The sequence below is a fragment of the Ranitomeya imitator genome, chromosome 4, assembly GCF_032444005.1.
Source record: "Ranitomeya imitator isolate aRanImi1 chromosome 4, aRanImi1.pri, whole genome shotgun sequence".
NCBI lineage: Eukaryota > Metazoa > Chordata > Amphibia > Anura > Dendrobatidae > Ranitomeya > Ranitomeya imitator.
Window position 1 is genome coordinate 331,108,191 of NC_091285.1, and position 27,204 is coordinate 331,135,394.

The 27,204-nt window shown below is 46.3% G+C and overlaps 1 protein-coding gene across 1 annotated transcript; it reads right to left on the reverse strand.

Moving 5' to 3' along the window:
- Positions 1-11,407: 11,407 nt before the first annotated feature.
- On the reverse strand, positions 11,408-26,669 carry LOC138676076 (protein adenylyltransferase SelO, mitochondrial-like). Its single transcript, XM_069764937.1, has 3 exons — positions 26,463-26,669; positions 24,119-24,272; positions 11,408-11,599 (listed from the first exon to the last, which is right to left on the reverse strand). The coding sequence occupies exons 1-3, from the start codon at positions 26,636-26,638 to the stop codon at positions 11,408-11,410; spliced, it is 522 nt and encodes a 173-aa protein (XP_069621038.1). The 5' UTR covers positions 26,639-26,669.
- Between the last annotated feature and the right edge of the window lie 535 nt (positions 26,670-27,204).

Below are 27,204 nucleotides of genomic sequence, written 5' to 3' on the forward strand. Positions count from 1 at the left end.
ATTCCAGACATTTTAGTAGTCCAAACGTCAAATGGTGCTCCTTCCCTTCCAAGCCCTGCCATGCGCCCAATGGTTTTCCTGCACACATGGGGTATCTGCGTACTCAGGAGAAATTGCACAACAAATTTTGGAGTCCATCTTTTGCTATCCTTGTGAAAATAAAAATTTGGGGGCTAAAGTAACATTTGTGGCAAAAATTTATATGTTCATTTTTTCCCATATTCCATTCATTCCTGTGAAGCACGTTAAGGCTTAATAAACGTCTAATGTGATTTTGAGCACCTTGAGGGGTGCAGTTTTTAGAATGGGGTCACTTTGAGGGGTCTATATGATAGAAAATACCTAAATCACTTTAAATGCAAGGTGGTCCCTAAAAAGTGATACATTTTATGGAAAAAATTATAAATGGCTGATCAACTTTTAACGTCGTGACAAAAAAGATTGTTTCAAAAATTGTGACGAAAAGTAGACATGTGGGAAATATTAACTATTTTAACCCCTTAATGACCACCAATAAGTCTTTTTGCTGACCTGAGATATGAGACTAGCATCCTCCTACGGATGACAATCCAGCAGCTGTCGGCTGTACAGTAAAGCTGACAACTTGCTGTATCAGCCACGATCAGTGTTGGTACCAGCTATAGCCGTTTAACCCTTTCAATGCGGCTGTTCATAATGGCAACCATGTAGCTGTAAAGAATACAGGGACTCTCTCTAACCTCATCGCCACCCTGAGATCTTGATCGTGTGGTCCTGATGTTTGCTATGGCAATTCATGGAAAATAATGGTCTTAACTTCTGAACAGGCCGCTATAGCTGGAATACTTTATCAGCATTTAGATGGTAAAAATATATTTCTTCATTTGTTATCTCACTTTGCATTCATTCCTGAAAAGCACCTGAAGGGTTAATAAACTACCTGAAAGTAATTTTGAACACGTTGAGGTGCGGTTTTTAAAATTCTCACTTTTAGGAATTTCCAATATATAGGGCCCTCATAGTAATTTCAAAACCAAACAGGTCCCTAAAAAGATAGGTTCTTTTTAAGGAAATGTCCAAAACCTGTCACCTGAATTTGGCGGGACGAGTTTTCGGTCATATGGGCATGAGTTTTCAGGTGTTTGATTCACCGTTTCCTTACCCACTGGCTGCATACTGGCCGCAATATTGGATTGAAGTTCATTCTATGTCCTCCATAGTACGGAGGACATAGAATGAACTTCAATCCAATATTGCAGCCAGCGAGTAATGAAAGGGTGAAACAAACACCCGAAAACTCCGCCCATATGACCGAAAACCGATCCCGCCAAATTCAGGTGACAGGTTCCCTTTAAATAATGCAAAATTGCTGTTACATTGTTAAACCTTCCAAAATGCTAACAAAATAAGAGGGATTTTTGTACTCACTGTAAAATCTTTCTTGGAGCCTTCATTGGGGGATACAGATAACCATGGGTGTATGCTGCTGTCGCTAGGAGGCTGACACTAGGCAAAAAAAGGGAAAATAACCCCTTCCCAGCAGTATACACCCACCGACAGGCACAAAGTACCTCAGTTGGTGTAAAAGCAGAAGCAGCAACAGAACGAATGCATGTAGGCCCCCCAAAAAAAATGGTACAAACAGGAAGGGTGCTGTGTCCCCCAATGAAAGCTCCAAGAAAGATTTTATGGTGAGTACCAAAAATCCCTCTTCCTATCGCCACAACAGCACCCACGGAGAGAGGGGATCTGCCCACCATCATAACAGGAACCTACAGAATAAAAAGGAGGGGCGGTCCCCCTCAGTTGGGTTCTATCCTGATGGGAACCGGCAGAATCTCTTACCTGGGTCCAGGAGCTTCTGTGCAGCATCCGTGGAGAGCGGTAGAGACGAGGGTGCCGGAAGCAGTGTTGGGGGTGTTCTCATAGACCCCCCTTGTCTGGCCAGGATGTCGCAATCCCCAGGGTCTGGGTAAGTTCGGGCGGGAAGGTTGAGCTCCTGCGTCCATCCAGAAGACCTGGCTGGCGCTGCATGTGGAGCGGTGTCAGCGCATGGAGGAGGAGACACCTTAACAGGGCCTCTTTTTGAACCCCTGGTCTTAGCCTCTGCTAAAGTACTGACCCTTAAGGCTATATTCACACTTAGCGGTTTTTACCGCGGAACCGCCGCGATTTTGATGCTGCGGGTCCGCAGCAGTTTCCATAGCGTTTACAGTAACATGGAAACCCTATGGAAACCGCAAACCGCTGTGCACATGCTGCGGGAAAAACCGCGCGGGAACGCAGCGGTTTACAACCCGCAGCATGTCACTTCTTTGTGCAGAATCGCTGCGATTCTGCACCCATAGGAATACATTGAACCGCTTACTTCCCGCATGGGGCTGTGCCCACGTTGCGGGAAGTAAGCGGATAATGTGCGGGTGGTACCCGGGGTGGAGGAGAGGAGACTCTCCTCCAGGCCCTGGGAACCATATTTGGGGTTAAAAAATAAAAAATCTGGTTATACTCACCCTCTGATGTCCGGAGCTCCTGGGCGCTGCACGCGGCCGTCCGGTCAGAGTTGCTGTGCGACCAGGACCTGCGGTGACGTCGCGGTCACATGACCGTGACGTCACGAAGGGTCCTTCTCCCACAGCATCTTTGGAACCGGACCGCCGGGTGCAGCGCCCAGGAGATCCGGACATCAGAGGGTGAGTATAACCAATTTTTATTATTTTTAACATTACTATTGATGCTGCATATGCAGCATCAATAGTATAGGCGGAAACCCGCAGCGGAAAACGCGGAACAAACCGCGATAAATCTGCAGGGAGAACCGCAGTTGTTTTGCCCTGCAGATTTATCAAATCCGCTGCGGGAGAACCCGCAGGGACCCGACGCAAGGTGTGAACATAGCCTAAGACTGCCTTATTGATAGCCTTAACCTCAGCAAGACAAGTCAGTGATATTCAAGCATTGTCAGTAGATGCTCCTTTCTTAAAGATCTATCAGGACAAAATAGTTTTAAAACCCGACCAAGCGTATTTTCCTAGTCGCTTCAAAATTTCATAGGAGTCAGGAGATCTATTTACCATCCTTCTATGATAACCCTACTACACTAGAGGAGCAAAAGTTCCACACTCTAGATGCTAAAAGAGCAGTGCTAGAGTACTTAGGAAGGACTCAGGAGTAGAACGCGGTGTCTCTTTTCAAGGTCAAAGGAAGGTGTTCAGTGTTACAAAAAACACTATCGCCTGGTGGATAAGAGATGCGATCAGCCTGGTGTATTCAACCAAAGGGGAGTCTCCACCAGGGGAAGTGAAGGCACACTCAGCGCGAGCCATGGCATCGTCATGGGCCGAAAAGGAGGATGTCTCCATTGAATCGATCTGTAAGGCGGCAACGTGGTCATCATTTTCCACCTTTTATAGACACTACTATCTTGATCTTTCATCCACCTCCAGTTCACAGTTTGGGCAATCAGTGCTTAGTGCTGTGGTCCCTCCCAGTGATAGTCTTTGAAAGTCTCTCCATGGGTGTGGTCTTGGCGATAGGAAAACCGGTTATTACGTACCGGTAATAGGATTTTACGGAGTCCACAACAGCACCCACACGTTCCCCCCTGTAATTAATTGCTGAATTTCCTGCACTCTATGGGGAGGAGTGTTAAAGTTTCACGCTATAGTGGTGACGGTATTGTAGTATGAACAAGATAATTTTTTGTGTACTAATCCATGGGCGGTTCCTCTCATTCTCTGAAACACAACTGAGGTGGTGAGGGGACTGCCCCCTTTTTATTTTGTTGGTTCCTGTCCGGATGGTGGGCGGATCCCCTCTCCGTGGGTGCTGTCGTGAACTCCGTAAAATCCTTTTACAGGTATATTATAACCGGTTTCTTATCACTTCATTGAGGGACACAGGTAACATGGGACGTCCAAAAGCAGTCCCAAGGGTGGGAACAGAAAGAATGCAAAGAGAACAGACTTGGGTCGGCCGATGCGTAACCGCCGCCTGCAGCACCTTCCTACCCAAGCCTGCATCAGGCGAGGCATGGGTATGAACCTTGTAAAACCTCGCAAAAAGTGTGCAAGGACGACCAGGTCACAGCCTTGCAAATCTGTAAGGCCGAAGCCTGGTGATGAACAGCCCTGGAAGCTCCCACGGCCCGGGTGGAGTGAGCCTTCACCCCCGGAGGAGGCTGTTTGTTCTGAAAGCGGTAAGCCTCCAATATCGCCGCATGAATCCAACGGGCGATAGTGGACCTAAAAGCTGGGAGCCCCTTTCGACAGTCAGTGAAAGATAGTCTTATAGCGCTCACCAAATCAAACTTGTAAAGGGACTTCTCCAGGGGATAAACCAGAGAAAGGAGGACAATGTCTTTGATGTGAAAACAAGAGACCACCTTGGGAAGAAAGGAAGGAACAGGTCTGAGGACTACCTTGTCCTGATGTAGAATCAGGAACAGAGAACAACGAGAAAATGCCGCTAACTCGGAAACCCTACTGATAGACATAATGGCAATAAGGAAAGAAAACGAAATATCTTCAATGGGCTCGCGTTGGAGGGCACCGAGAATGAGACTAAGATCCAATGGTTCTATCGGGGGATGGTAAGGCAGTGACAGGTGGGCAACACCCTGAAGAAAGGTCTTCACTTGGGAACGGGTAGCCAGATCACTCTAGAAGATAGACAAAGTGGAAACCTGACCTTTAAGGGTACTGAGCAATAGACCTGAGTCAAGACCCGCTTGAAGAAAACCAAGGATGGAAGGAAGGAAAAAGGACATAGGAAACAAGTTGTTCTAATCGCACCACCGGAAGAAGGCCTTCCAATATCTGGCGAGAATGCTGGTTCTCTCACCCTAATCATGGTCTGAACCATCTGGTGAGAAAAACCAGCCTCCTTCAGGACTGCAGCCTCAACGGCCATGCCATTAAACTCAGAGACTGAACTCTGGTGGAAGAGCGGACCTTGTGAGAAGATCTGGAAGCCTCCAGGGGGCGTCTGAAAATAGGTATTAAGACCTACTGGTAATTGTTTCCAGGAGTCCATCCTGACAGCATCATGGAGGACGTCCTCCTCCTTACAGGGACAGGAAACACACAAGAGGTTAAAAGGCCCCTCCCCACCCTAATTCCCCTCAGTGTTTTAACAAGTACCAAACCATGGATGATAAGGAGGCAGCCAGAAGATATTTGCCAGCGTGAGCAATCTGGTCTGCCAGAACTGCCAGCTCATCCAGTGGAGCTGCCGCCACGATGCCCTGGCAAAGTATTTTGACCCAGACTGAGCCAGATTTCGCCACCCAACTGGAGGCGAAGCTGGGGCAGAGGGAGAAACTAGTCGCTTCAAAGGCCAATTTGGCCAAAGACTCAATCTGCCTGTCTGTAACGTCCTTAAGAGACGCACAATCCGGTAGAGACAGATCTGTATTGGAGGACAGGCGAGAAACCGGCGGGTCCACCTTACCGACGAGATCTGGACTAAAGAGATAAAGGATGTCTGCTTCCTTCCCAGGAAGCACTTTTCGGGATGTTCCCAATGTTTAGCCATAGTCTCTTCAAACTCTTTGTGACTGGGAAAGGTCTGGGAAGGAAGTTTTACCTGTTTCAAGTAAACAGAATTCCCTTGAGCGGGAACGTCATCCTCTTTTAGTTTAAGGTTTGGGCGATAGCCAAAATAAGGCTACCTACCATGTCCTGCATCTTTGAAGTCTGGTCCGAATCAGACTCAGAATTGGAACTCACATCCGACCCAAAGGCTACCGTCGAGGAGGCATGGGGGACATCCTGGATGATGCGGAGGGGCCCAGTGAATTGGATGAGGAGCTAGAAAGAGCACGCTTCCTAGACCTTTTACCCGATTTGTCCTCTTAGAAAGTCATGGTCTGATGTGTGCAAATCACCCCGAGAGGCATTCAGAGCACTGGTGGTGGTAGAAAGATGATTAAGACATTCCAGGACCTGGACCAGAGACTGGGATACCTTAGTCAGGTCAGAAACCGACAGACATGGCAACAGCCTACTCCGGGTGGAGGGGGTGTGCTCTCATCCCGGGCATTAGGATGCTCCTGTGGGGCAGACATGGTGGAAGGGCTGCAGGATGGGCAGAAAGGGGACGACTGACCTGAGGACCGCTTTGCAGCGGGTGCAGGCATAGGGAATTACAGTGGACTTAGGGATAGGACGAGAAGCCCCTGCAGAGTTGGGCATAGGTTGAGCCTGGAAAATACTGCTGAGGCAAGGAAAGGGACAGTCAGAGCCTACCAGGTGCCAGCGATGGATCAGCAGATGACTTAACTCTACTGCATCTCAGCTGGCAAGGGGGACACATCTGGGTCTCAGGCAGAAAGCACGAACTGCCGGGTGAGAAGCTCGAAGATGGACACAGATGCAGGAAAATGCAGCACGCTGCGAAGCGGTGGGCGTGGCTAATTTTCTGGGCTGTGAAAATGAAAGATCTGATTAGCTGACAATGCTGGGGGCGTGGCAAGCCCTGAGGATCGGCCGGCATAAATTGAAGAAGCCCCTCCTACTGGTCGAGCCAGAAGGTGTGACCTGATGAAAGCAGACTTTCAGACCCAGGAAAAAAAAAAACAAATACAAGTACTTGGGAGGGGAGGGGAGAGGGGGGGGCGCATGCACCAAAAGCACGCCCAGGAGAAAATGGCCACGGCTTGTTTAAAGATGCCCACTCCCTGCCAAGGGATGAAAAATTAAAGGGATCCTGCCTGCGCTGTCAGTGAAGAATAGAGGAAGGCCACAGCTGATAAAGGTGCCCTGTCACTGTTAAGGGACAGGAGAGAGAGAGATGGGTCCTGACTGCGCCACTGCTAGGAAACATACATACCTAGCAAGGTGGGTCCACGACTCCTCTTTGCAGATGAGGATCACATCAGGAGCCCCAGGAATGAGGGGGTCACTGGCATCGGGGATCCTTCTTCCTGCACTGTCCCCAGACGGTGCCGAAGACGGCGTGAACCCCTTACAAGAAGGGGGAGGCCACCACTGGTGACCACAGTCTTTGGGGTGAGGAGGTGAAAAGGCAAGGTCTGGCCACCGGCAATCGCCCTGAAACACTCATAAGGGTGACGGGATAAAGGTTTGCCTGTGGGTCGGAGAGTAGGCGATGTGGGTGACCCCACAGTGCTCTCTCGTTCGCATACATACGTGAAAACAGAGTGAGAAATTACATCCTGTTATCCTAGAAAAATTAATCTGAAAAAAGGGAAAAGCACAAAATATGAACGGCACTAGGTGTTATCGAAGCAGGCGGTGTAGCCGCAGCCTGAGGATTCCACTGCAAGACTCCTATAGCACGTATATAGTCTGCAATGTTCGGGTGGTGCTCAGCATAAAAAGCAGTGAACAAATATCCAAGGAGAAAAAGGAAAATGCGGCACTCACCCAGGTAGATTGCGAATCAAAGTCCTTTATTCATCGTAACGTAACAACGGACATAGCAAGGAGAGGCGGCTGGGAGAGATCAGCGGTGATCTCTCCCAGCCTCCTCTCCTTACTATGTCCGTTGTTACGTTATGATGAATAAAGGACTTTGATTCGCAATCTACCTGGGTGAGTGCCGCATTTTCCTTTTTCTCCTTGGATATTTGAAAAAAGGGAAAAGATGAATAAACACAAACAGGGAACCTGCAAAGGAAAAAAAACCGATCTGGGATCAGATCCAGGTCCACCTCCTACTACAAACACTAAGGCCATGTTCACACCATCCTTTTTTTCATGCGGAATCGCCGCGATTTTCCCGCTGCGGGTCCGCAGCTGTTTTCCATGCAGGGTACATTACAATGTACCCTATGGAAAACAGGAACTGCTGTGCCCACATTGCGGAAAATCGCGAAAAAAGCCGCGCTGAATAGCCACGGTAAAAAAGAAGTACCATGTCACTTCTTTTTGCGGAACTGCAGCGGTTCTGCACCCATTGACCTCGATTGTGAGGTCAAACCCGCAGTAAAACCCGCAGATGAAAAATATATCTGCGGGTTTTACTGCGGTTTGTGGTGCAGAACCGCTGCAGTGTGGCTGTCCCCCGTGCCCCAATCCAACCCCCCATGCTCCGATGCCCACCCCCCCGTGCTCCGACGCCCCCCCCCATGCCCTCATCTCCCCCCCTTATACTTACCCGGCCTCCCGGTGTCCGTCCGGCCGTCTTCTCCCTGGGCGCCGCCATCTTGCAAAATGGCGGGCGCATGCGAGGTGCGCCCGCCGAATCTGCCGGCCGGCAGATTCGTTCCAAAGTGCATTTTGATCACTGAGATAGGTTATATCTCAGTGATCAAAATAAAAAAAATAGTAAATGATCCCCCCCCCCCCCCCCCCTTTGTCACCCCCATAGGTAGGCACAATAAAAAAAATTAAGAATTTTTTTTTTTTTTCCACTAAGGTTAGAATAGGGTTAGGGGTAGGGTTAGGGTATTTTCAGCCATTTTAACCCTAAAAAACTTCCTAGAAAACACACAGACTCTGCATAGAAAACTGCATAAAAAAACGCAGCAAAAAACGCACCAAAAAAAGGACCTGCGTTTTCTGCCAAGAGCTGCGGTTTTTAGTCCTGAAAAAAAAAAAAGGAGGGAAATCAGGAACGTGTGAACATAGCCTAAAGCTTAAACTGAGGTACTTGGTGCCTGTCGGTGGGTGTATACTGTGGAAGAGGAGCCATTTTCCTTTTTTATTTGCATAGTGTCAGCCTCCTAGCGGCAGCAGCATACAGCCATGGTTACCTGTGTCCCCCAATGAAGTGATAGATAAATAAATAACATTTTACAAATGGTGCTGATGTAAAGCAGACATGAGGGAAATGTTATTTATTAATGTTTGTGTGGTATGACTATCTGGATTAGGAATAATCAAAGTTTGAACATTGCTAACTTTTACATTTCTGATTTTGTAAATAAATGCAAAACATATCAACCTAAATCTACCATTACCCTAAAATACAATGTGTCATGAAAAATACAATGTGTCATGAAAAATACAATGTGTCATGAAAAACAATCAGTGGGATCCGTTGAGGTACGATGTCATAGAAAAAAATTTCAATCAGTGGGATCCGTTGAAGTGTTCGATTTATTACCTCAAAGTGACAGTGGTCAGAATCTTAACCCCAAGACCCAAATCAAATAAACACTAGTGATGAGCGAGTATACTCGCTGCTCGGGTGACCGCTGACTATAAGACTTCTCGGAGATTTAGTTTTCATCACCGCAGCTGAATGATTTACAGCTACTAGCCAGCTTGAGTACTTGTGGGGGTTCCCTAGCAACCAGGCAACCCCCACATGTAATCAAGCTAGCTAGTAGCTGTAAATCATTCAGCTGCCGCAATGAAAACTAAATCTCCAAGAAGTCATAAATACTCGGGAGGTCACCCGAGCGTGCTCGGGAAAACCGGAGCAACGAGTACACTCGCTCCACACACTTATTTATGTAATGGCAACTAAGGAATGTCCTAATCAATGGCATAACTAGGCTGGCCCCATAGCAAACTTTTAATGGGCAACTCTGCGTTAACTTACAAGTTTGTTCTGGGTAAAATAGACTTCTGCAGAAGAAAAAAAAAAAAAACATCAGGGTCGCAAAGCGTGCCATTATATCTGTATTAAGCTCACATCACAATTGTCCCAAATGCTACTGCCAAGAATGAAAAGGAAAGCTTTTTCTTTTATTAAAATATAATTTATTAAATACCTACATTCATGTAAATAAGATACATGTAGCAGGTGTTGGCAACTGATTAAACACATCACAGAAAATAGAAGCTCTACAGAACAAAGTTTACAGGTCCCCCCCCCCCCCAAATAGGATAGAGGATAACTTACTGATTGCTGGGATCCATTTTCTGGGACAGGCTCACTGGGGGTAACTTTTGGAAATTTACAAATAACAATTTGTAAATAATTTATTAAAGCCTTGATCATTGGCCGCAGTGACTTAGACTGACTTAACAATAAACTAAAGTCTCCTCTGCATCATATCAAATTACTAAGATGGAAAATGTATAGCACTTAAATGTGGAGCATTTAAATACTACCAATCTAAGGCAGGTTAGTTACAATAAAGTTAGGCATGATACAATTAGGCAATGTTTAATCTTCTAAAGCAGCGTATCCCATCCTTTGGCTCTCCATCATTATCAGAGTTGTAGTTTTACAACAGCTATAGAGTAAGTTATCTAGGAGTAGTCACATTTTTGTAAGTGACTTTAAAAAAAATAAATACTAAGAATTCACAAAAAAAAATTCTTAAATTCCTCCAGTAATGTCCCTTTATCCTTTTGATCTTTTTTCTCAGTCAATTAAAACTGGGAACTATACAAACAAATCTTATTTGATTCTTCCCAATAAACCAGTTATGTGCGCCTTTCCTCCACTTGGTGCTGAGAATTGACTGTAATATCTGTCTGCAGCAGGAGCCTCCCCCTTCACTATTATTAGTAGGATAAATTAAGCCCCACTTATTTGATAAAAATCACACCCCCTTCAGCCATACCTCCCATAATAAGAAAAAAAAAAAAAACACTGCATAATAAAGCAAGTGCTGAGTACATACACCTTCCTGAATGCTACATTACCAGAGACTCTTCCCCCTATTATGATTTCACAATGAATTGTTACATTATGTATCTATCTCACTGATCATTTCTACTGTGCGTATTGCCTTAATATGTAACAATAAGATCTATACAAAGGCATAGTTAGCGAGAACTCATACCAAGAAGATCTTCCTATTCACAAATATTTGTGCGTGATTGCATTAGAGGTCTGCATAAAATTTTTATCAAAACAATATAAATTTACAAAAACTGTAGAATAGACAAAACCTTTCAGTTACAGCCCTCTACCTGTACAGAGACTGCATCATCCTCTGTCAACCTTGACCCTGATCATAGAAAATTAATCAATGCATGGCACCTTTGGACTGGAGGTGACCAGGCTAATGTATTATTGAGCTGAGCAGCTAAACATTAAGTATATCTTCCAACATTTTATAAACTAATGATTACAGCCACCCCAATTTATTAACCTGGGTACCTCCAAACAGCCATGGATCACTAAAGTGATGTCTAAAATGTTTCTTTATCCAAAACGTAACATTTTATTTTGGCTTCAGTGAAACCTTATAACAGTCGCAGAAAGGAAGCAGCCCTCAATCACATTAATGTTAGACATGTTGTACCCTTAAGTTTATTTCAAGCAAAAATAGGTCAGAAATCTGAATTGATATTTTTGCCATCATGAGAAAATTACATTTGGATATCCAATGTAGACTGTACCCAAAGTCTATATATTGTCCTGCATAGAGTTCCGTTTAAAATCCAAATGTGATTTTATAAACTCAAGAGTAGCTGGTTTGTCCTTGTTGGTCTTACTCCGTGCCAAAGAGCAATTCTGTTCTTTAGGTTCGGATTCAGAAACAACAAGGACTTTATGAAGATCAGGTGACACAGAGTTCTGTAGCCCAAAGTGGAGGCTTGCTATTGTAGGGGACCTTTGACACTGTGGTGGGCCTACAGACCGCAGAGGCAGCACCTTCTACTGGTTCTTCTTGCAGTGAAGCTTCTGAAACATTATAAAATGACTTGTCCTCTTCATATGGGTTTTCCAACATCTTCAACACTCTCCTTACCTGGTGAACAGTTAAAGAAAAAAATTCAGATGCCACGATAACAGCTGTGCAAATGCCCAATAAATGCATGTATGTGAAAAGTCTAAAGACATGGAAACTACATTGCTCTGTACCGAATGTTCTATATGGTTAGAACATATGTAATTTCCCAAGCATTTTTCCGTTTTCTTGCGCTTCTGTTTTTTCCTCCCTTCTTCCAACAGCCATAACTTTTTTTCCCTCCAACATAGCTATATGAGGGCTTGTCTTTTTTGCAGGGCGAGTTGTAGCTTTGATTGACATTCATTTTACCATATAAAATAGTGGAAAAATTAAAAGAAAAAATCTGTGCTGTAATATGGCAAAAAAAGTGATTCTGCCACTGTTGTTATGGTGTTTGTTTGTTTTTTTTTTGTTTTTTTAAAGTGGTGTAAAAGAGGGATTTTTGGTACGCACCGTAAAATCTTTCTTGGAGTCTTCATTGAGGGGGGGGGATGAGGTGGACACAGGTAACCATGGGTGTATGCTGCTGTCGCTAGGAGGCTGACACTAGCCAAGAAAAGGAAAATAGCTCCTCCTCAGTAGTATACACCCACCGACAGGCACCAAGTACATCAGTTAGCGTTAAAGCAGTAGGAGAAGCTACCAAAAGTCAACATATGTACCAACCCACCCAACAACAAAGGCCCAAAAGCGGTACAGTTAGGGAGGGGGTGCTGTGTCTCTCCCAATGAAGGCTTCAAGAAAGATTTTATGGTGAGTACCAAAAATCCCTCTTTATCGCTTCATTGGGTGACACGGGTAATCATGGGACATCCCAAAGCAGTCCCAATGGTGGGAACAAAAAGAATGCAAAGAAAAGGACTTGGGTCAGCCAGTGTGTAACCGCCGCCTGCAGCATCTTCCTTCCCAGGCCTGCATCAGACGAGGCATGGGTATGAACCCTATAAAACCTCGCAAAGGTGTGCAAGGATGACCAGGTCGCGGTCTTACAAATCTACAAAGCCGAGGCCTGGTGACGAATGGCCCAGGAAGCCCCCACGGCCTAGAGTGGAGTAAGCCTTCACCCCCACCGGAGGAGGCTGGTTTCTCCTGAAAGCGGTATGCCTCCATTGTTTTTTTTTTTAATCAGATATTTTTATTAAACCATCAAAATTGTACATAAACAATAAAAGGAATAGTTTGTTGTCAGCAATATACAAATACACAATACTTTTTTTGTTAGAAAACTTATTTAGTCCCAAACCAAACTCCCCCCCCTTCCCCCCACCCTCTAGAGACCTGTCAAGAGTCGTCCCCCACTAAACTATCACATACAAAAGTACAAGAAGAGGAAGATGACTTGTTAAAAAATATTTCCATTGGGGCAAAAGGTCTTCAGATCACATTGATTCAAGCCACGGGCTCCACAACCTGTCAAAGAGGTCCATCTTGTTCCTCCTAACGTAGATACTCTTCTCCAAAGCAATGATATGGTCCACTTGCTTCATAAAGTCTATCCTTGTTGGTGGCTCTTCCCTAATCCAGAATTTGGCGATCAACTTTCGCGCAATAAATAACAGTCTAGCTATAACCGTTTTATACAACTTATCAGTTATTACCTCCTCCACATAGCCCAAAACACACACCAGAGGATCCCGAGGCACAGTACAACTATATGCCAATCCCACTTTATTCAACACCACCACCCAAAAGGAGGACAGCCTAGGGCACTGCCACAACATATGAAGGATGCCCGCTTCGGACTGCGAGCATCTAGGGCATTCTGAATTGGGCCTCAATCCGGCTTTAAATAACATGTCCGGGGTTCTATAAGCCCTATGAATGACAAATAATTGTGACAGCCTACCAGGCTCGCTCATTGATATCTTGGGCACATAATCCAATACTGATTCCCATCGGTCATCATCAATCACCCCCAGGTCAGCCTCCCATTTCGCCCTTGCTCTAATAGGGTGCTCCGCCAGAAAAGAGAATAGAAGGAATTCATATATTCCCGAAATCACCCCCTTCGTGCCTCCCCCTACAAGGATAAAATCCAGCATAAGATCCACCTGGATTTCAACAGGTCCTCTCTTACACTGTGCCCGGTACGCATGAGAAAGACGACGGTATTGATACATCTGAGAGTCCGGGAGTAAAAATTCTTCCTGCAATACCTCAAAGTCTCTAATTCTACCCTGATGTAAAATCTGGACCATTCGAGAGATGCCTGCCTCCCTCCAAATATGAAATCCCTCCATCTGTCTAAACTCTTGTAGGACACAGTTGTTCCAAATGGGTGAGAATCTAGTGAGTGCCCGTACACCCCTAATTCCTTTAACTTTATCCCACACCTTGTGAATGAGCCTTACAGTGCAAAATTTAGAACCTTTCTCACGGAAATGTCCCCCCTCTAGGCCCTCGCTCAACACCTTCGTCCCAATCAATGATCTCAGGCTGCAAGGTGCCCGCGTCCCACCTGACCCATCTCCCCATCCCTTGAAATGCTGACACTGAGGCCAAAAAATACAACCACGGATTGGGCAATGCCACCCCTCCCTCCGTCTTTGGTCTCTGTAGGGTTTCCTGTTTAAATCTGGGGCTCTTCCCACCCCAGATCAGCTCACCAAACAAAGATCTAATCCTCCGAAACCTGTTCTGCGATATCCATATAGGGGAATTGTGCAGCACATAGAGTAGCTGCGGCATCACAATCATCTTTATCAGATTTATCCTACCAATTACTGATAAGTGTAACTTTTTCCACGCCTGGACCTTGGTACGTATCTTACGCAGAAGAGGAGCCAAATTCAGTTCCTCAAAACTAGTCAGAGGGAGTGCGATCTGAATCCCCAAGTACTTAAATTTCTCAACTAGCCTCAACCTTGTGACAGAGTCCCCCCCATCACCGTCCCCACTATCCCCATCTATCAACATCATATTCGATTTGTCCCAATTGATCCTTAAGCCCGAATAACTCCCGAATTCCTCAATAATGGCTTCCGTCTTGACCAAGGTCTCCTCGGAATCCTCCAAGAAGAGCAGGATATCATCAGCGTATAACGCTACTTTTTCTTCCGCCTCCCCGTACATAAAACCCTTCACCTCCCGGGACCCTCTGATCTTTGCGGCAAGGGGTTCCACCGCCAAGGCGAAGAGCAGCGGGGACAGAGGGCAGCCCTGTCTAGTACCTCTAGATAAAGAGAAGGTCTCAGAGAGAGCGTCATTCACTCTAATTTTGGCCACCGGAGTACAACAGCCGCACCCATGAGATAAATTTAGGTCCAAACCCCATTCGTTCCAGTACTGCCCACAAATAGCTCCACTCCATGCAATCAAAAGCCTTATGAGCGTCCAAGGATACCACAACCCGTTTGCCGACATTGTCAGAAGGGATTTGCAAATTTAAAAATAACCTTCTCAGATTAAGTGCCGTTAATTTATTGGGCATAAAGCCTGACTGATCCGGGTGAACCAGTCTGTCAATCACCCTAGATAACCTGTTTGCCAGAGCTTTTGCCAGTATCTTAATGTCAGCCGTCAAAAGTGAGATTGGTCTATAGGATTCTGGTAGTTGTGGGTCCTTGTCGGCCTTAGGGATAACGACCACGATAGCCTCTCTCATTGAAACAGGTAACTCCCCTCTTTCCAATGAACTATTATACACCTCCGACAATTTGGCCAACAAAGTTTCTTTCAATACCTTATACATCTCGGCTGGAATACCATCCGCCCCCGGAGCCCTACCCCCAGCAACCCCCGCCAAAGCGGCCCCCAATTCTTCCTCCCCAATCGGCTCCTCCAACAACTCACATTCTTCTTTGCTCAACCTAGGCAGGTCAACCCCCTCCAAGTAGCCCGTCATGTCCTCAGCCCCCCTGTCCACACTTGAAGTATATAGCTTATTGTAGAATTTCCTAAACACTTCCAAAATCTGCTCCCCCTGAGTAACCAATATTCCATCCTCCCTCCTAATGGAGTAGACATGAGAGGAGTCCCTCTGTGCAGACGCCACTACCGAAAGTAAATGCCCCACCTTTTCCCCCTCTGAATAGAAAGACGCTTTTTGAATGGCCCGCAATCTCTCCGCCCTTCTCAAATATAATTGATTGACCTCTTGAGCCTTACTCATCCGACTGAGACTCCTTGGTACAATGGGCCCCCAATGCTGCCTCAGCTGCCTTCAGTTCTTCCAGAATAGCTTGATCCTGTACGCTAGTCCTAGTCTTGTGTCGTGAAATGTCCCGAAACAGAATCCCCCTTAAATACGCCTTCATGGTGTCCCATACTACATGGCATTCCGCACTCCCATCATTAATCCTAAAAAACTCCTCTATTTCAGCCCCCACACTTTCCATGTCCAAGAGTTGTAACCAGGAGGGGTGAACCTTCCATCCCATCTTCCGTGAACCAACCTGTTCAGATAATTTTAATGAGACCTGAACTGGACTATGATCTGATAGAATCCTGGGATTATATTCCACCTCACTTAACAATTCGTTCATCCCATCATTGCCCATGGCGACATCGATACGAGACATAGAACCATACGTGGTCGAGTAACAGGAATAAGAATAAGTATTAGCGTTACGAACCCGCCATAAGTCAATCCAGCCTATTTCTCTAAGGTAATTCCCAAAAGGAGTGCCATTACCGTCCCTACGTAGCGGAGCGTGATTACTCTTATCCCAATGGTCGTCAGCAATATTGTTCACATCTCCCACCACCAGAAGAGGAACCCCGACCCACCCTCTCATATGCTCCAAAATCTCTTGAATTTTCTTGCCAGAATACGGTGGGGGTATATATAGTGAAACAATGCAACTCAGACGGTTAAGAATTTTACACACCAAAAGGACATACTGACCATCTTTATCAATTTTAACCTCAACTTCCTCAAATGGAGTACTAGTATGGATCAAAACAGACACCCCCCTTGCATAATTAGAGAACGTCGAGTGATACGCCCTGCGCACCCATTTTTTCTGTAACATATCTACTTTTTCCTCCACTAAGTGAGTTTCTTGCAGGCATATCACCGAGGGCCTCTGTTTCACTAGGTACTGAAATATTGCCGCACGCTTAGTAGCGTCCGCTAGCCCCCTAACATTCCAACTTATAATATTAACCTTCCCTCCCATTTCCTTAGAAAAAGGTATAAGATGAGAATCGTCTCTCCCAGGTCTCCCCCAACATCCTCGTCCCCCCCCTTCCCAACCCCCATCCCAACAACTAACCCAACCTTCCCCATCTAAAACTCAAGATAACTCAGATACTCCGAACTTTCTTTCTCTATATGAGAACCGAGGGCACTTAGTATACCCTAGAACTAAGTCTTTTACCGTCCATCTCTCTCCCTCCCACCGCGACCAATATGAAATATTCATTGCGACGCCGAACACAATACTGTAACCGTTAGGTGCAGTTGAACCATCTGCAACAGTAACATTCAAAAAGGACCCCTCCAACGAAGAGAGGCAGAACCAGCAGAGTTACAATCCTTCCGAAACAATCTCAACGGTTCCGCTCAGTGCCAATCTTCTTGGCGTTGGTGTCCAGCCATTGCATCGCCTCCTCCGGATTTTGAAAAAATTGAACACTGTCCAGCGCCACCACCCTGAGCTTAGCTGGGTAGAGCATTGAATATTTTAAGTCCAGTTCACGGAGCAGTCGCTTGACCTCCCCAAACTTCATTCTAAGTTTCTGCACCGATGCCAAGTAGTCCGGATAAATGGAGATCCGATTCCCATTTATGCTCAGGCCATCACTCAGCCTGGTCTTTCTCAGTAAAGTCTCCCGATCCCGGTAGTCCAGAATTTTTGCCAATATGGCACGAGGGGCCGAGCCGGGCGGCAGAGGACGAGTGGGGACCCGATGAGCCCTTTCCACCGAGAAATGGTTGGTAAGGTCTCCTCCTCCCACTGAGTTCTTAAGCCATGCCTCAATATATTCAGTGGAGTTATTTCCCTCCACCTTCTCCGGCACCCCAATTATTCTTAAATTGTTTCTCCGAGATCGGTTTTCCAAATCGTCTGTCTTAAATTCCAACTCTGCAATTCGTTGAATATATTTCTTTTCTCTTTTTAACAGTTCGTTTGTCTGATCCTCCACACTGCCCACACGCTCCTCCACCACCTCCACTCTTTTCTCCACTTTGCGCATAGCAGAGTTAAGGGACTTTATTTCAACTGTCAGATCATCCACCCTCAGATTCAGCGCGGCCAAGGCAGATTTGCAGTGTATAACGACAGAGAAAATGTCCTGCAGTGTTGGTTCCCCCATCCTTGGCTGCTGCACCACATCAGAATCATTGGTCTGCACAGGGCTAGCAGCAGGTGTCACATTTTCTGCACTGTGCACTCCCTGCGCCCTCCCTGGGGAACATTGCACCTCCACTTCACCGGGCCTAGCTTCCCCTCCACATTCTTGCCTCATCAGGGCTTCCTCCACCTCAAGTCCCTCTGGGCCCAGCAGCAGGGCTCCCCCCTCCTCCGTGCGGGCAAATCGCTCCAGCCGGGCTATTACCTCCAGCCTCCGGCGGTATGAAGCGCTGGCCCTGGCCGCCTCCTCCTCAGCCACGGCGCCATCTTGAATTTTCGCACCGGCTGCAGGCGCCGACTGTTTGCGGCGCAGCATCTCCGCTCCTCACCGCTTATTGACTCCGGAGCCTTCTTCCCCTCGCCGGGGACTTGCGGGGTCCTTCTGCCCGGTTTTCGGCGGCGCCTTCAAGGGTAGGTTTAAGGAGCGGTGCGGGGAGAGAGATCCTTCGCACGTCCGCTCACATTCGTCGCTAGGCCACGCCCCTTAGGTATGCCTCCATTGTTGCCGAACGAATCCAACGGGCAATAGTGGACTAAGAAGCTGGGAGCCCCTTACGACAACCTTCAGAAATGACGAAAAAGGTATCGGATTGACGAAAGGAAGCAGTTCTTGATAGGTAGACAATGATAGCTCTGACCAGATCCAGCTTGTGGAGAGACTTCTCCAGGGAGTGGACCAAAGAGGGACATAGAGATGGTAGGACAATGTCTTCATTGATATGAAATGAAGAGACCACCTTAAGGAAGGAAGGAACAAACATGCCTGAGAACTACCTTGTCCTGATGTAGAACAGGAACGCGGAACAGTAAGGACAATGCCGCTAACTCAGAAACTCTCCTGATGGACGTAATGGTGACTAAGAAGGCAACTTTCAATGACAGAAAACAATATCTTAAATGGGCTCAAAAGGATCGCACCAAGGACAAGGCTATAGGAGGACAATAAGGAGGTACCAGGTGGGCGATCCCTTGAAGAAAAGTCTTTTCCGGTAAAATCTGGCTTTCCGTTACCAGGTAAAGAATTGACAGAGCGGAAACCAGCTCCTTAAGAGTACTGAGCAATAGACCTGAGTCGAGACCCACTTGTAGAAAACCAAGGATGGAAGGAAAAGAAAAGGACATAAGGATCAAACTGTTGTCCTCACTCCACCGGAAGAAGGCCCTCCAGTATCTGAGGTAGATACCCTCGCCTAAACCAGCTCCACGTACCAGGCCCGTCTTGGCCAGTGCAGAGCTATCAGGAATACAGGTATCCCTTCTGCCTCTATCTTTTTCACGACTCTCGAAATCAAGGGGAGAGGCGGTAAAAGAAAAGGGAGTTGGAATTGTGACCACGGGATCACTAGAGCAGGGGTCCCCAACTCCAGTCCTCAAGGCCCACCAACATGTCATGTTTTCAGGATTTCCTTAGTCTTGCCCAGGTAATAATTGCATCACCTGTGCAATGCAAAGGAAATCCTGAAAACATGACCTGTTGGTGGGCCTTGAGGACTGGAGTTGGGGACCCCTGCACTAGAGCATCGCAACCGATGGCTAATGGGTCTCGGGACCTGGCTACGAAATAAGGAACTTTGTGGTTCATCCGAGAAGCCACGTAGTCGACGCTCGGGATGCCCCATCTCTGGCAAATCTGGTTGAAGGAGGCAGGGCTGAGAGACCATTCCCCTGATGCGAGACCCTGACGGCTCAGAAAATGGCTGCCCAATTTTCTACCCCTGGAATGTGAACGGCTGATATGGCGGGAATGTAACGTTCCCCCATCGCAGAATCCTTGTTGTCTCTAACATGACTTGTTTGTTTAGAGTCCCGTCTTGATGGTTTATGTCAACTGTATGCGGACGGGCTGGCCGGTGAGGAGGGTCTGCCAGCGGTGAAGGGCAAGGGAAATTGCCCTGATCTCCAGGAAATTAGTGGGGAGAGCGGCTTCTTGGGCGTTCCAGCGGCCCTGCGCTGTATGATGTAGAAAGACCGCTCCCAAACAGACTGGCGTCGGTGGTGATGACCTGCCACCGAATAGGAAGAAAGGACTTCCCTCGTAGGACTGAAGCTGATAGCGTCCACCAGGTCAGGGACTGCCTCACCTTGAGAGGCAGAAGCACAGGCTGATCCAGGGAGACGGTCCTCTTGTCCCAAGCCGACAAGAGGGCCAGCTGAAGAGAATGGGTATGGAACTGGGCAAACGGAATGGCTTCCATGGCGGCAATCATCTTCCCCAGAACTCTCATGCAGGAGCGTAGTGGGAGAGGAGCTGGTCGCTTTAGCGTGTGGATCCCCTAGCAGAGGGATGAAAACTACTCCTTTGAAAGGAAGATACAAGCTTGGGTTGTGTCGAACCTCATACCCAGGAACACCAGGTGCTGAGCTGGGGTCAAGGAGGACTTCTCTCTATTGATCATCCATGCCGAACCGGACCAGAGTGATCCGAAGACTCTGGTCGCAGTCTCGGCGGAACGGCCCCTTGATCAGAAGATCGCCCAAGTAAGGAATTATGAGAATCCCGTTGGAGCGAAGGATGGCCTTGACCTTCGTGAACACTCTGAGGGCAGAGGCCTGGCCGAAAGGAAAAGCCGTGAACTGATAATGATCCTCCTGGATCGCAAACCGTAAAGATACGATACGACCTAGCCGTGATCGTTGGAAAGTCCTTGTGTGGTCGCTGGGGAGCTGTCACACAGACAGCTCTCCAGCGACCAACGATGCCGAAGTCTCCGGGTAACCAGGGTAAACATTGGGTTACTAAGCGCAGGGCCTGTAAAAAAAAAAAAAAACAATACATACTCACATTCCGTTGCCCGTCACGTCCCCGGGGTCCGCTTCCCTGCACTCCTCCTGCATCCTGTGTAAGCGCCGGCCGTAAAGCAGAGCGGTGACGTCACCGCTGTGCTCTGCTTTACGGCCGGCCGGCGCTGACACAGGATGCAGGAGTGCAGGGAAGCGGACGCCGGGGACGTGACAGGCACCGGAATGTGAGTATGTTTTTTTTTTTTTTTTACATTTACAATGGTAACCAGGGTAAACATCGGGTTACTAAGTGCGGCCCTGTGCTTAGTAACCCGATATTTACCCTGGTTACCAGTGAACACATCGCTGGATCGGCGTCACACACGCCGATTCAGCGATGTCAGCGGGTGATCCAGCGACGAAATAAAGTTCTGGCTTTCTAGCTCCGACCAGCAATGTCACAGCAGGATCCAGATCGCTGCTGCGTGTCAAACACAACGATATCGCTATCCAGGACGCTGCAACGTCACGGATCGCTATCGTTATCGTTGTAATGTTGTTCAGTGTGAAGGTACCTTAAGAATATCTGTTGCTGAACACAAAAAGGAATTTGAAGATAAGCATCCTGAATGTCTACAGAACAAAGAAATTCTCCCGATTCCATGGAGGTAATTACTGAACGTAAAGACTCCATCCTGAAACAGCAGGTCTGAACATGACAGTTCAGTCGCTTGAGGTCCAAAATCAGATGGAGCGATCAGTCTTTTTAAGGGGCTACAAAAAAAGATTGGAGTACAACCCTGAAAACCGTTCGTTTCAGGGTACGGGTACAATTACTCCTGAGCATAGCAGGAAAGAGAGGGCCTGAAGAATCCCTGGAGGTGGCAAGGGGAGGGGGGGGGTGCCCACAAATACAGAGCCCAGCCATGAGAAAAATGGCAGCGGCTGGGCCGGCTGTTTCCTACAACTGACGCCGCCCTGTCTCTTTGCGATTAAGGTGACAGTGCTCTCGGGGATGACGCCTGCTGCGTCTGAGGGAAAGGATGGAGACATACCTGTGTGGCGAGTCCCGGTTCCTCTGCAGCGATGAGGATAACATAAGAAGCCCTCATGGTGGGTGAAGGTCACTGGAATCGGGTATCCTTCTTCCCGCACCATATCCAGACGGTGCAGAAGACTGTGTCAACCCCTTGCAAGAAGGGGGAATGCCACCGCTGGTGACCAGTCGTCCTCCCAGCCCTCTCAGAGGAGAGGGGTGGGGTGGAGAAAAGGCAAGGACTGGCCACCTGGAATCACCTTGAAATGCCCGTAAGGCTGACAGGGGATTAAGTCCTGCCTGCGGGTCCGAGAGTGGACGATGTGGGTGACACCACACTGCTCTCTCGGTCACATATGTACGGGAGGACGGTGAGAAATTACACCCTGTTACCTTAAGAAAAAGGAACCTGAAAAACAAAAGGAAAAAGATTAATAAAACACAAACAGGTAACCTGCAAAGGAAAATGGGGATCCAGGTCTGCCTCTTACAGACACTAAGCTTAAATGGCTAAGGAGGAGCCATTTTCCTTTCTTTGCCTAATGTCAGCCTCCTAGCAACAGCAGTATACACCCATAGTTACCTGTGTCCCTCGAAGAAGCGATAAAGAAAATTGATTTGTCATGATATTCTGAGACCCATATGTTACCCATGTCACATGCCCATTGAAGAAGCTCAGGGTGAAACGCACGTTGGGGTGAGGGGGAATACCCAGACCTTTCCACCACTATCTCCACCGCGGTCCAGATACTTAAGGTATTTTGGTTTTTTTTATCGTGCATGTCACTTTGCATTTATGCTGCTGATTTGGCTGAGCACTGGCTCCAGATGAACTTTTTGGTTCAGACTTGAGAAAGGGATGCTACAGGCACTCAATCACTTTAAATACCTTTAAAAGGGAACCTGTCACCCCCAAAATCGAAGAGGAGCTGAGCCCACCAGCATCAGGGGCTTATCTACAGCATTCTTTAATGCTGTAGATAAGCCCTGGAGGAACCTGAAAGATGAGAAAAAGAGGTTTGCTCTGCCCTCAACAGGCGGCGGCAGGAAGACAAGAAGAGGACGTCATCGTAAGAAGATAGGAGGCGCTGGACCGGACCGCGACGCCCATCGACCGGACCACAGCGGGACCGCCCCTGGGTGAGTACAATCTAACCTCTTTTTCTCATCTTTCAGGATACATCGGGGGCTAATCTACAGCATTACAGAATGCTGTAGATAAGCCCCTGATGCTGGTGGCCGCAGCTCATTTACGATTTTGGGAGTGACAGGTTCCCTTTAAACCTGAGCACAGGGTATTTGTGCACAACCGGTTTTTGTCTTTTTTTTTTTTTTTTCTCCATTCTTCGAATGTTATGTATACTTAGTGCTATGCATGGATCTCTTTGTTTGGCCACCTGTTACACAACACAGCCAAACCAATGAAAGTGTTTGAAGTGCCATTAGTGTTGAATTTTTATGGACTAATGCAAGGGCTTTTTTTTTTGAGTGGCAAGACTTTTTGTATTAATACTTTTTGGGTAGATACAACATTTTGAAGCTTTTTATTGCAATGGAGGTGCAATGATCAAAACACAGTGTTAGGGTAAGTTCACACAGGGCGTTTTTTTATGCTAATTTTCAGATGCTTTTTACAGTACCAGCAAAGCCTATGAGATTTTAGAAATCTCATGCACACATTGGGATAACCTCTGCAGCGTGGGAAAATACCAGGGAGGAGGATAATGCAGGTAATCTATCTATCTATGGGAAGTTGTTTTTTTTTTCTGTGTGCACTCAACTTTATTGGCATGCACTGAGAAAAAAAAAACGCATGAAAAAAAAAATACGGCAAAAAACGCACCTAATCCTGCGTTTTTGGCGCAGTTTCTTTCCTGCCAAGATAATCAGGTTTTGCTACAGAAAAAAGCCACAGCAAAAACGCCCTGTGTGAACTTGCCCTTAATCATTTTTTTTGTTCTTTACAGCTTTTTCTGCTTGAGTCAATTCATTTTATATTTTGATAGTTTGGATGGACTGCTTATTTTTGTATTAATAAAGGCCTGATTATTTTTTTTATATTGTATCATATATTAGTTAAAAAAATTATCCTTTTAGTCACCTTAAGGGACCTGGACGATATAGATAAAAGGGAAGATAATAAGGAAAGCAGTGGGGGGCTTGCAACAGGCTTTCAGCTGCTATAACAACTCATGGGGCCCACATGAATCTTATGAGGAGCAAATGGGAAGTAGGAACTTATGGACTTGTTTAAATGCCAAGTGATTGTCAGCAGCATATAAATTAACAGCAGCAATTTACTTCTCCAGCACCCACAGTGACGTGCTATTAAGAAGGGACAAAGTATGTAAAAGTTATAAATCTGCCTATCCTATGCTAACTATAATAGAAAATAAAAGTCTGACCTAATAATATCTTAAATGTAAAAAAAACGATCCCAGATACATGAACAATGATTTCCACACTGACAGCAGGTGTTACCTCAGTGAAGTCTCCCTTCTCAGCTGCATCTATGGCATTTTGAGCAATGTAATTTCTCAGAATATGCGCTGGGTTGTTTGCATTCATCATTTCCTTCCTCTCTGCAAAATAAGTGTCACCAACAGCATTTTCTTGATCCTTCTCCACGCGAACACTAAGAAAAAACGAAACAAACTTTTCTTACATATTCAACAACCACAGTGACATACAGAATGTCAAACGGTTTAATTTATTTGGAAACCAATAGCCTGCCCTTAGAATAGCCCAAAAATGTTACATTGGTGAGGTCTGTCTCAGTATCCCTGCTCAATCAGTGGTATAATTTGTAGCTCATGGGCCCCGGTGCAAAATATCCAACAGGGCACCCAATTAGCACAGGTCTTTAACCCCTTCACCCCCAGAGCTTTTTTTGGTCTCGCGTTTTCGTTTTTCGCTCCCCTCCATCCCAGAGCCATAACTTTTTATTTTTCCGTTAATATGGCCATGTGAGGGCTTATTTTTTGCGGGATGAGTTGTACTTTTGAACGACACCATTAGTTTTACCATGTCGTATACTAGAAAATGGGAAAAAAATTCCAAGTGCGGTGAAATTGTAAAAACAAAGTGCAATCCCACACTGTCTTTTTTGCTAGGTTCACCAAATGCTAAAAATTGACCTGCCATTATGATTCTCCAGGTCATTACGAGTTCAGAAGTGAAAACACTGTGTGCACAGTCACTATATAGTGCATAGACTAGGTTCCCAGACCATCAATACAAATAAAAAAGAAGTCTAGCACTCATCTTCAGCAAACGTGGAATAGATTTATTTGTAGCACTTGAAACGTTTCAGTCCAAAGGGACTTTCATCAGTCACGTGCTAATGATAGCCAGTAGGGCTGTGTTCATGGGAAAAGAAACAGTACCCAATCAATGTACAAAGACGCCGCCACTCTATAGGGCACAAAGGATAGGAGTAATATAACTTACGCAGAGTGCTAATATGGTGGGGCGATGACCACCTATAAAGTAAAACACCTGCAGTCTGAAGATGATGGTAACAGGAAAAAAAGAGGCACGACCTCCAGACACGGAATCTGAGACTTGAGACGGAGGTCACCGATGTGCGTATTTCTGGCTCAATTGCCGGAAGTGCCATTTAAATGCCGCTGTCAGTTTGATAGCGGCCTTGAGCTAGTTAATAGCTGCGGGTGGATCACGATTCCACCTGCGGCAAATGCGGGCACATGTCAGCTGTTCAAAACAGCTGACATGTCCCGGAAAAGATGTGGGCTCACCACCGGAGCCCACATCAAAGTAGGGGATATCGACATTGGCGTACTATTACACCCGATGTTGGTAAGGTGTTAAATAACATTCGTGTTCTTATATGGGCCAAAATACAGTTCCCAAGTGAAGCTGCAACCACTATAGTTATCCACCTGCAGATTATGAACACTGGCATTTCTTATGCTAGTCTTGGGGGAGTCAGCTGGAGAAAGATGCACTGAAATTATATAGCAGCACCCATCTACTAAGGTATTTGGTGCATCTTCAGGCTGCTGGTGCTCCACAATCTGAAATTATTGAAATGATGAGCTATGAGCTGGAGTAGATTTATAAAGATGTGAAGCTACAGATACTTTTCTAAAACTGCTCATAGATTCAGCAATCATTAAGCTAAGACAACTGAAACAATATTGGGCAGCACGGTGGCTCAGTGGATAGCTCTGTTGCTTTGCTGCACTGGGTTCAAATCCCACCACGGACAACATCTGCATTTAGTTTGTATGTTCTCCTTGTGTTTGGTGGGTTTCCTCCAGGTTCTCCCACACTCCAAAGACATACTTATAGGGAATATAGATTGTGATTCCCAGTGGGGAGAGTAATAATGTCTGTAAAGCGCTGCGGAATATGATGGCGCTATATAAGCAAAATAATTTATAAAGACTACAGACTAAACTCAATGCAAACAAATTCATTAGATGGGAACACACTTGTGAAACTTCTTCTTGACACTTGAAATGGACATAAATAACTGCAGTAACCGCTATTAGATATATCAAGTGTAAAGTCTCCGCTTACATAACATTGTGTAATTATCTGCATGGAATCAGAGCCCTTTCTATTTTACATGCAGTGATTCCATGTACTGCACAGGGTCAATCATACTAATATTTTTTTATCATGTGAAGAGACATCCATCTATTCTGTAACAAAGATTCCTTGTGAAGTCAGTTTACAATACATTTCCTTACCATTTTACATGTCTCTATATCTACTACATATAACATGATGGGTAATTCACACGCATTTAATATTCATCTATATAAAAAGGGTGAATAATACAGGTAAAGTTACGTACCAGTATTTTTGAAGCCATTCTTCCCAGTGCTTCTTATTCTCATTCATTAGGTCCTCGGGACTAGTCTGCTCAAGCTTCTGATATTTTTCTATGCGTTCCAGCTCCTGACTTATGTTGGCTTTAGATCCAATTAACGCAAACAACTGAGGATTGCTCTGTGCCAACATCAGCATCATTGTAAGTTGCCTGGAAAAATAAAAATATGCAAAGAGCATAAAATTGGCTTATGTGGACCAAACTGAAGATAATTTTGTTCACCACCACTGACCTCTGGAAACAGGGCTGGCGTCAGCACCCGTCGCACCCGGGCAAGTGGCGGGGTCCTGAGCAGGCAGAGGGCCCACTCGCCGTCGGGGACTATGGTGCCGGCCCCCGCGAGTGGACCCCTGCCTGCTCCGGGCCCCGGCACTTGCGATACTTACCTCTTCCGGTTCCAGCGCTGCAGCGTCTTCTATCCTCTGACTGATGTCACCAGTGCGCGCCATCTGCCTGAGCAGTCACAGCACAGAAAGCAGGAAGACGCTGAGGAGTTCAGAGCAGAGCAGCGTCAAGCAACGAGAGGTATTTCATTTTTTTTATTTATTTTTTTTTTATATTTGGAGCAATATATAGGGACCATCAGAAGGGGCCCATATATGGAGCATTATATGGGGCTAATTCTATATGGAGTATCTTATGAAGCCAATTCTATAGGGAGCATTATATGGGGCCAATTTAGTATGGAGCAGTATATGGGGCCAAT

Coding starts and splice junctions, on each gene's coding strand:
- LOC138676076 (XM_069764937.1), bottom strand. CDS start 26,638: ATGATGCTGATGTTGGCACAGAGCAATCCTCAGTTGTTTGCGTTAATT. Junction 24,273..26,462: donor GAATGGCTTCAAAAATACTG/GTACGTAACTTT, acceptor GTTTTTTCTTAG/TGTTCGCGTGGAGAAGGATC. Junction 11,600..24,118: donor AGAAGGGAGACTTCACTGAG/GTAACACCTGCT, acceptor ACTGTTCACCAG/GTAAGGAGAGTGTTGAAGAT.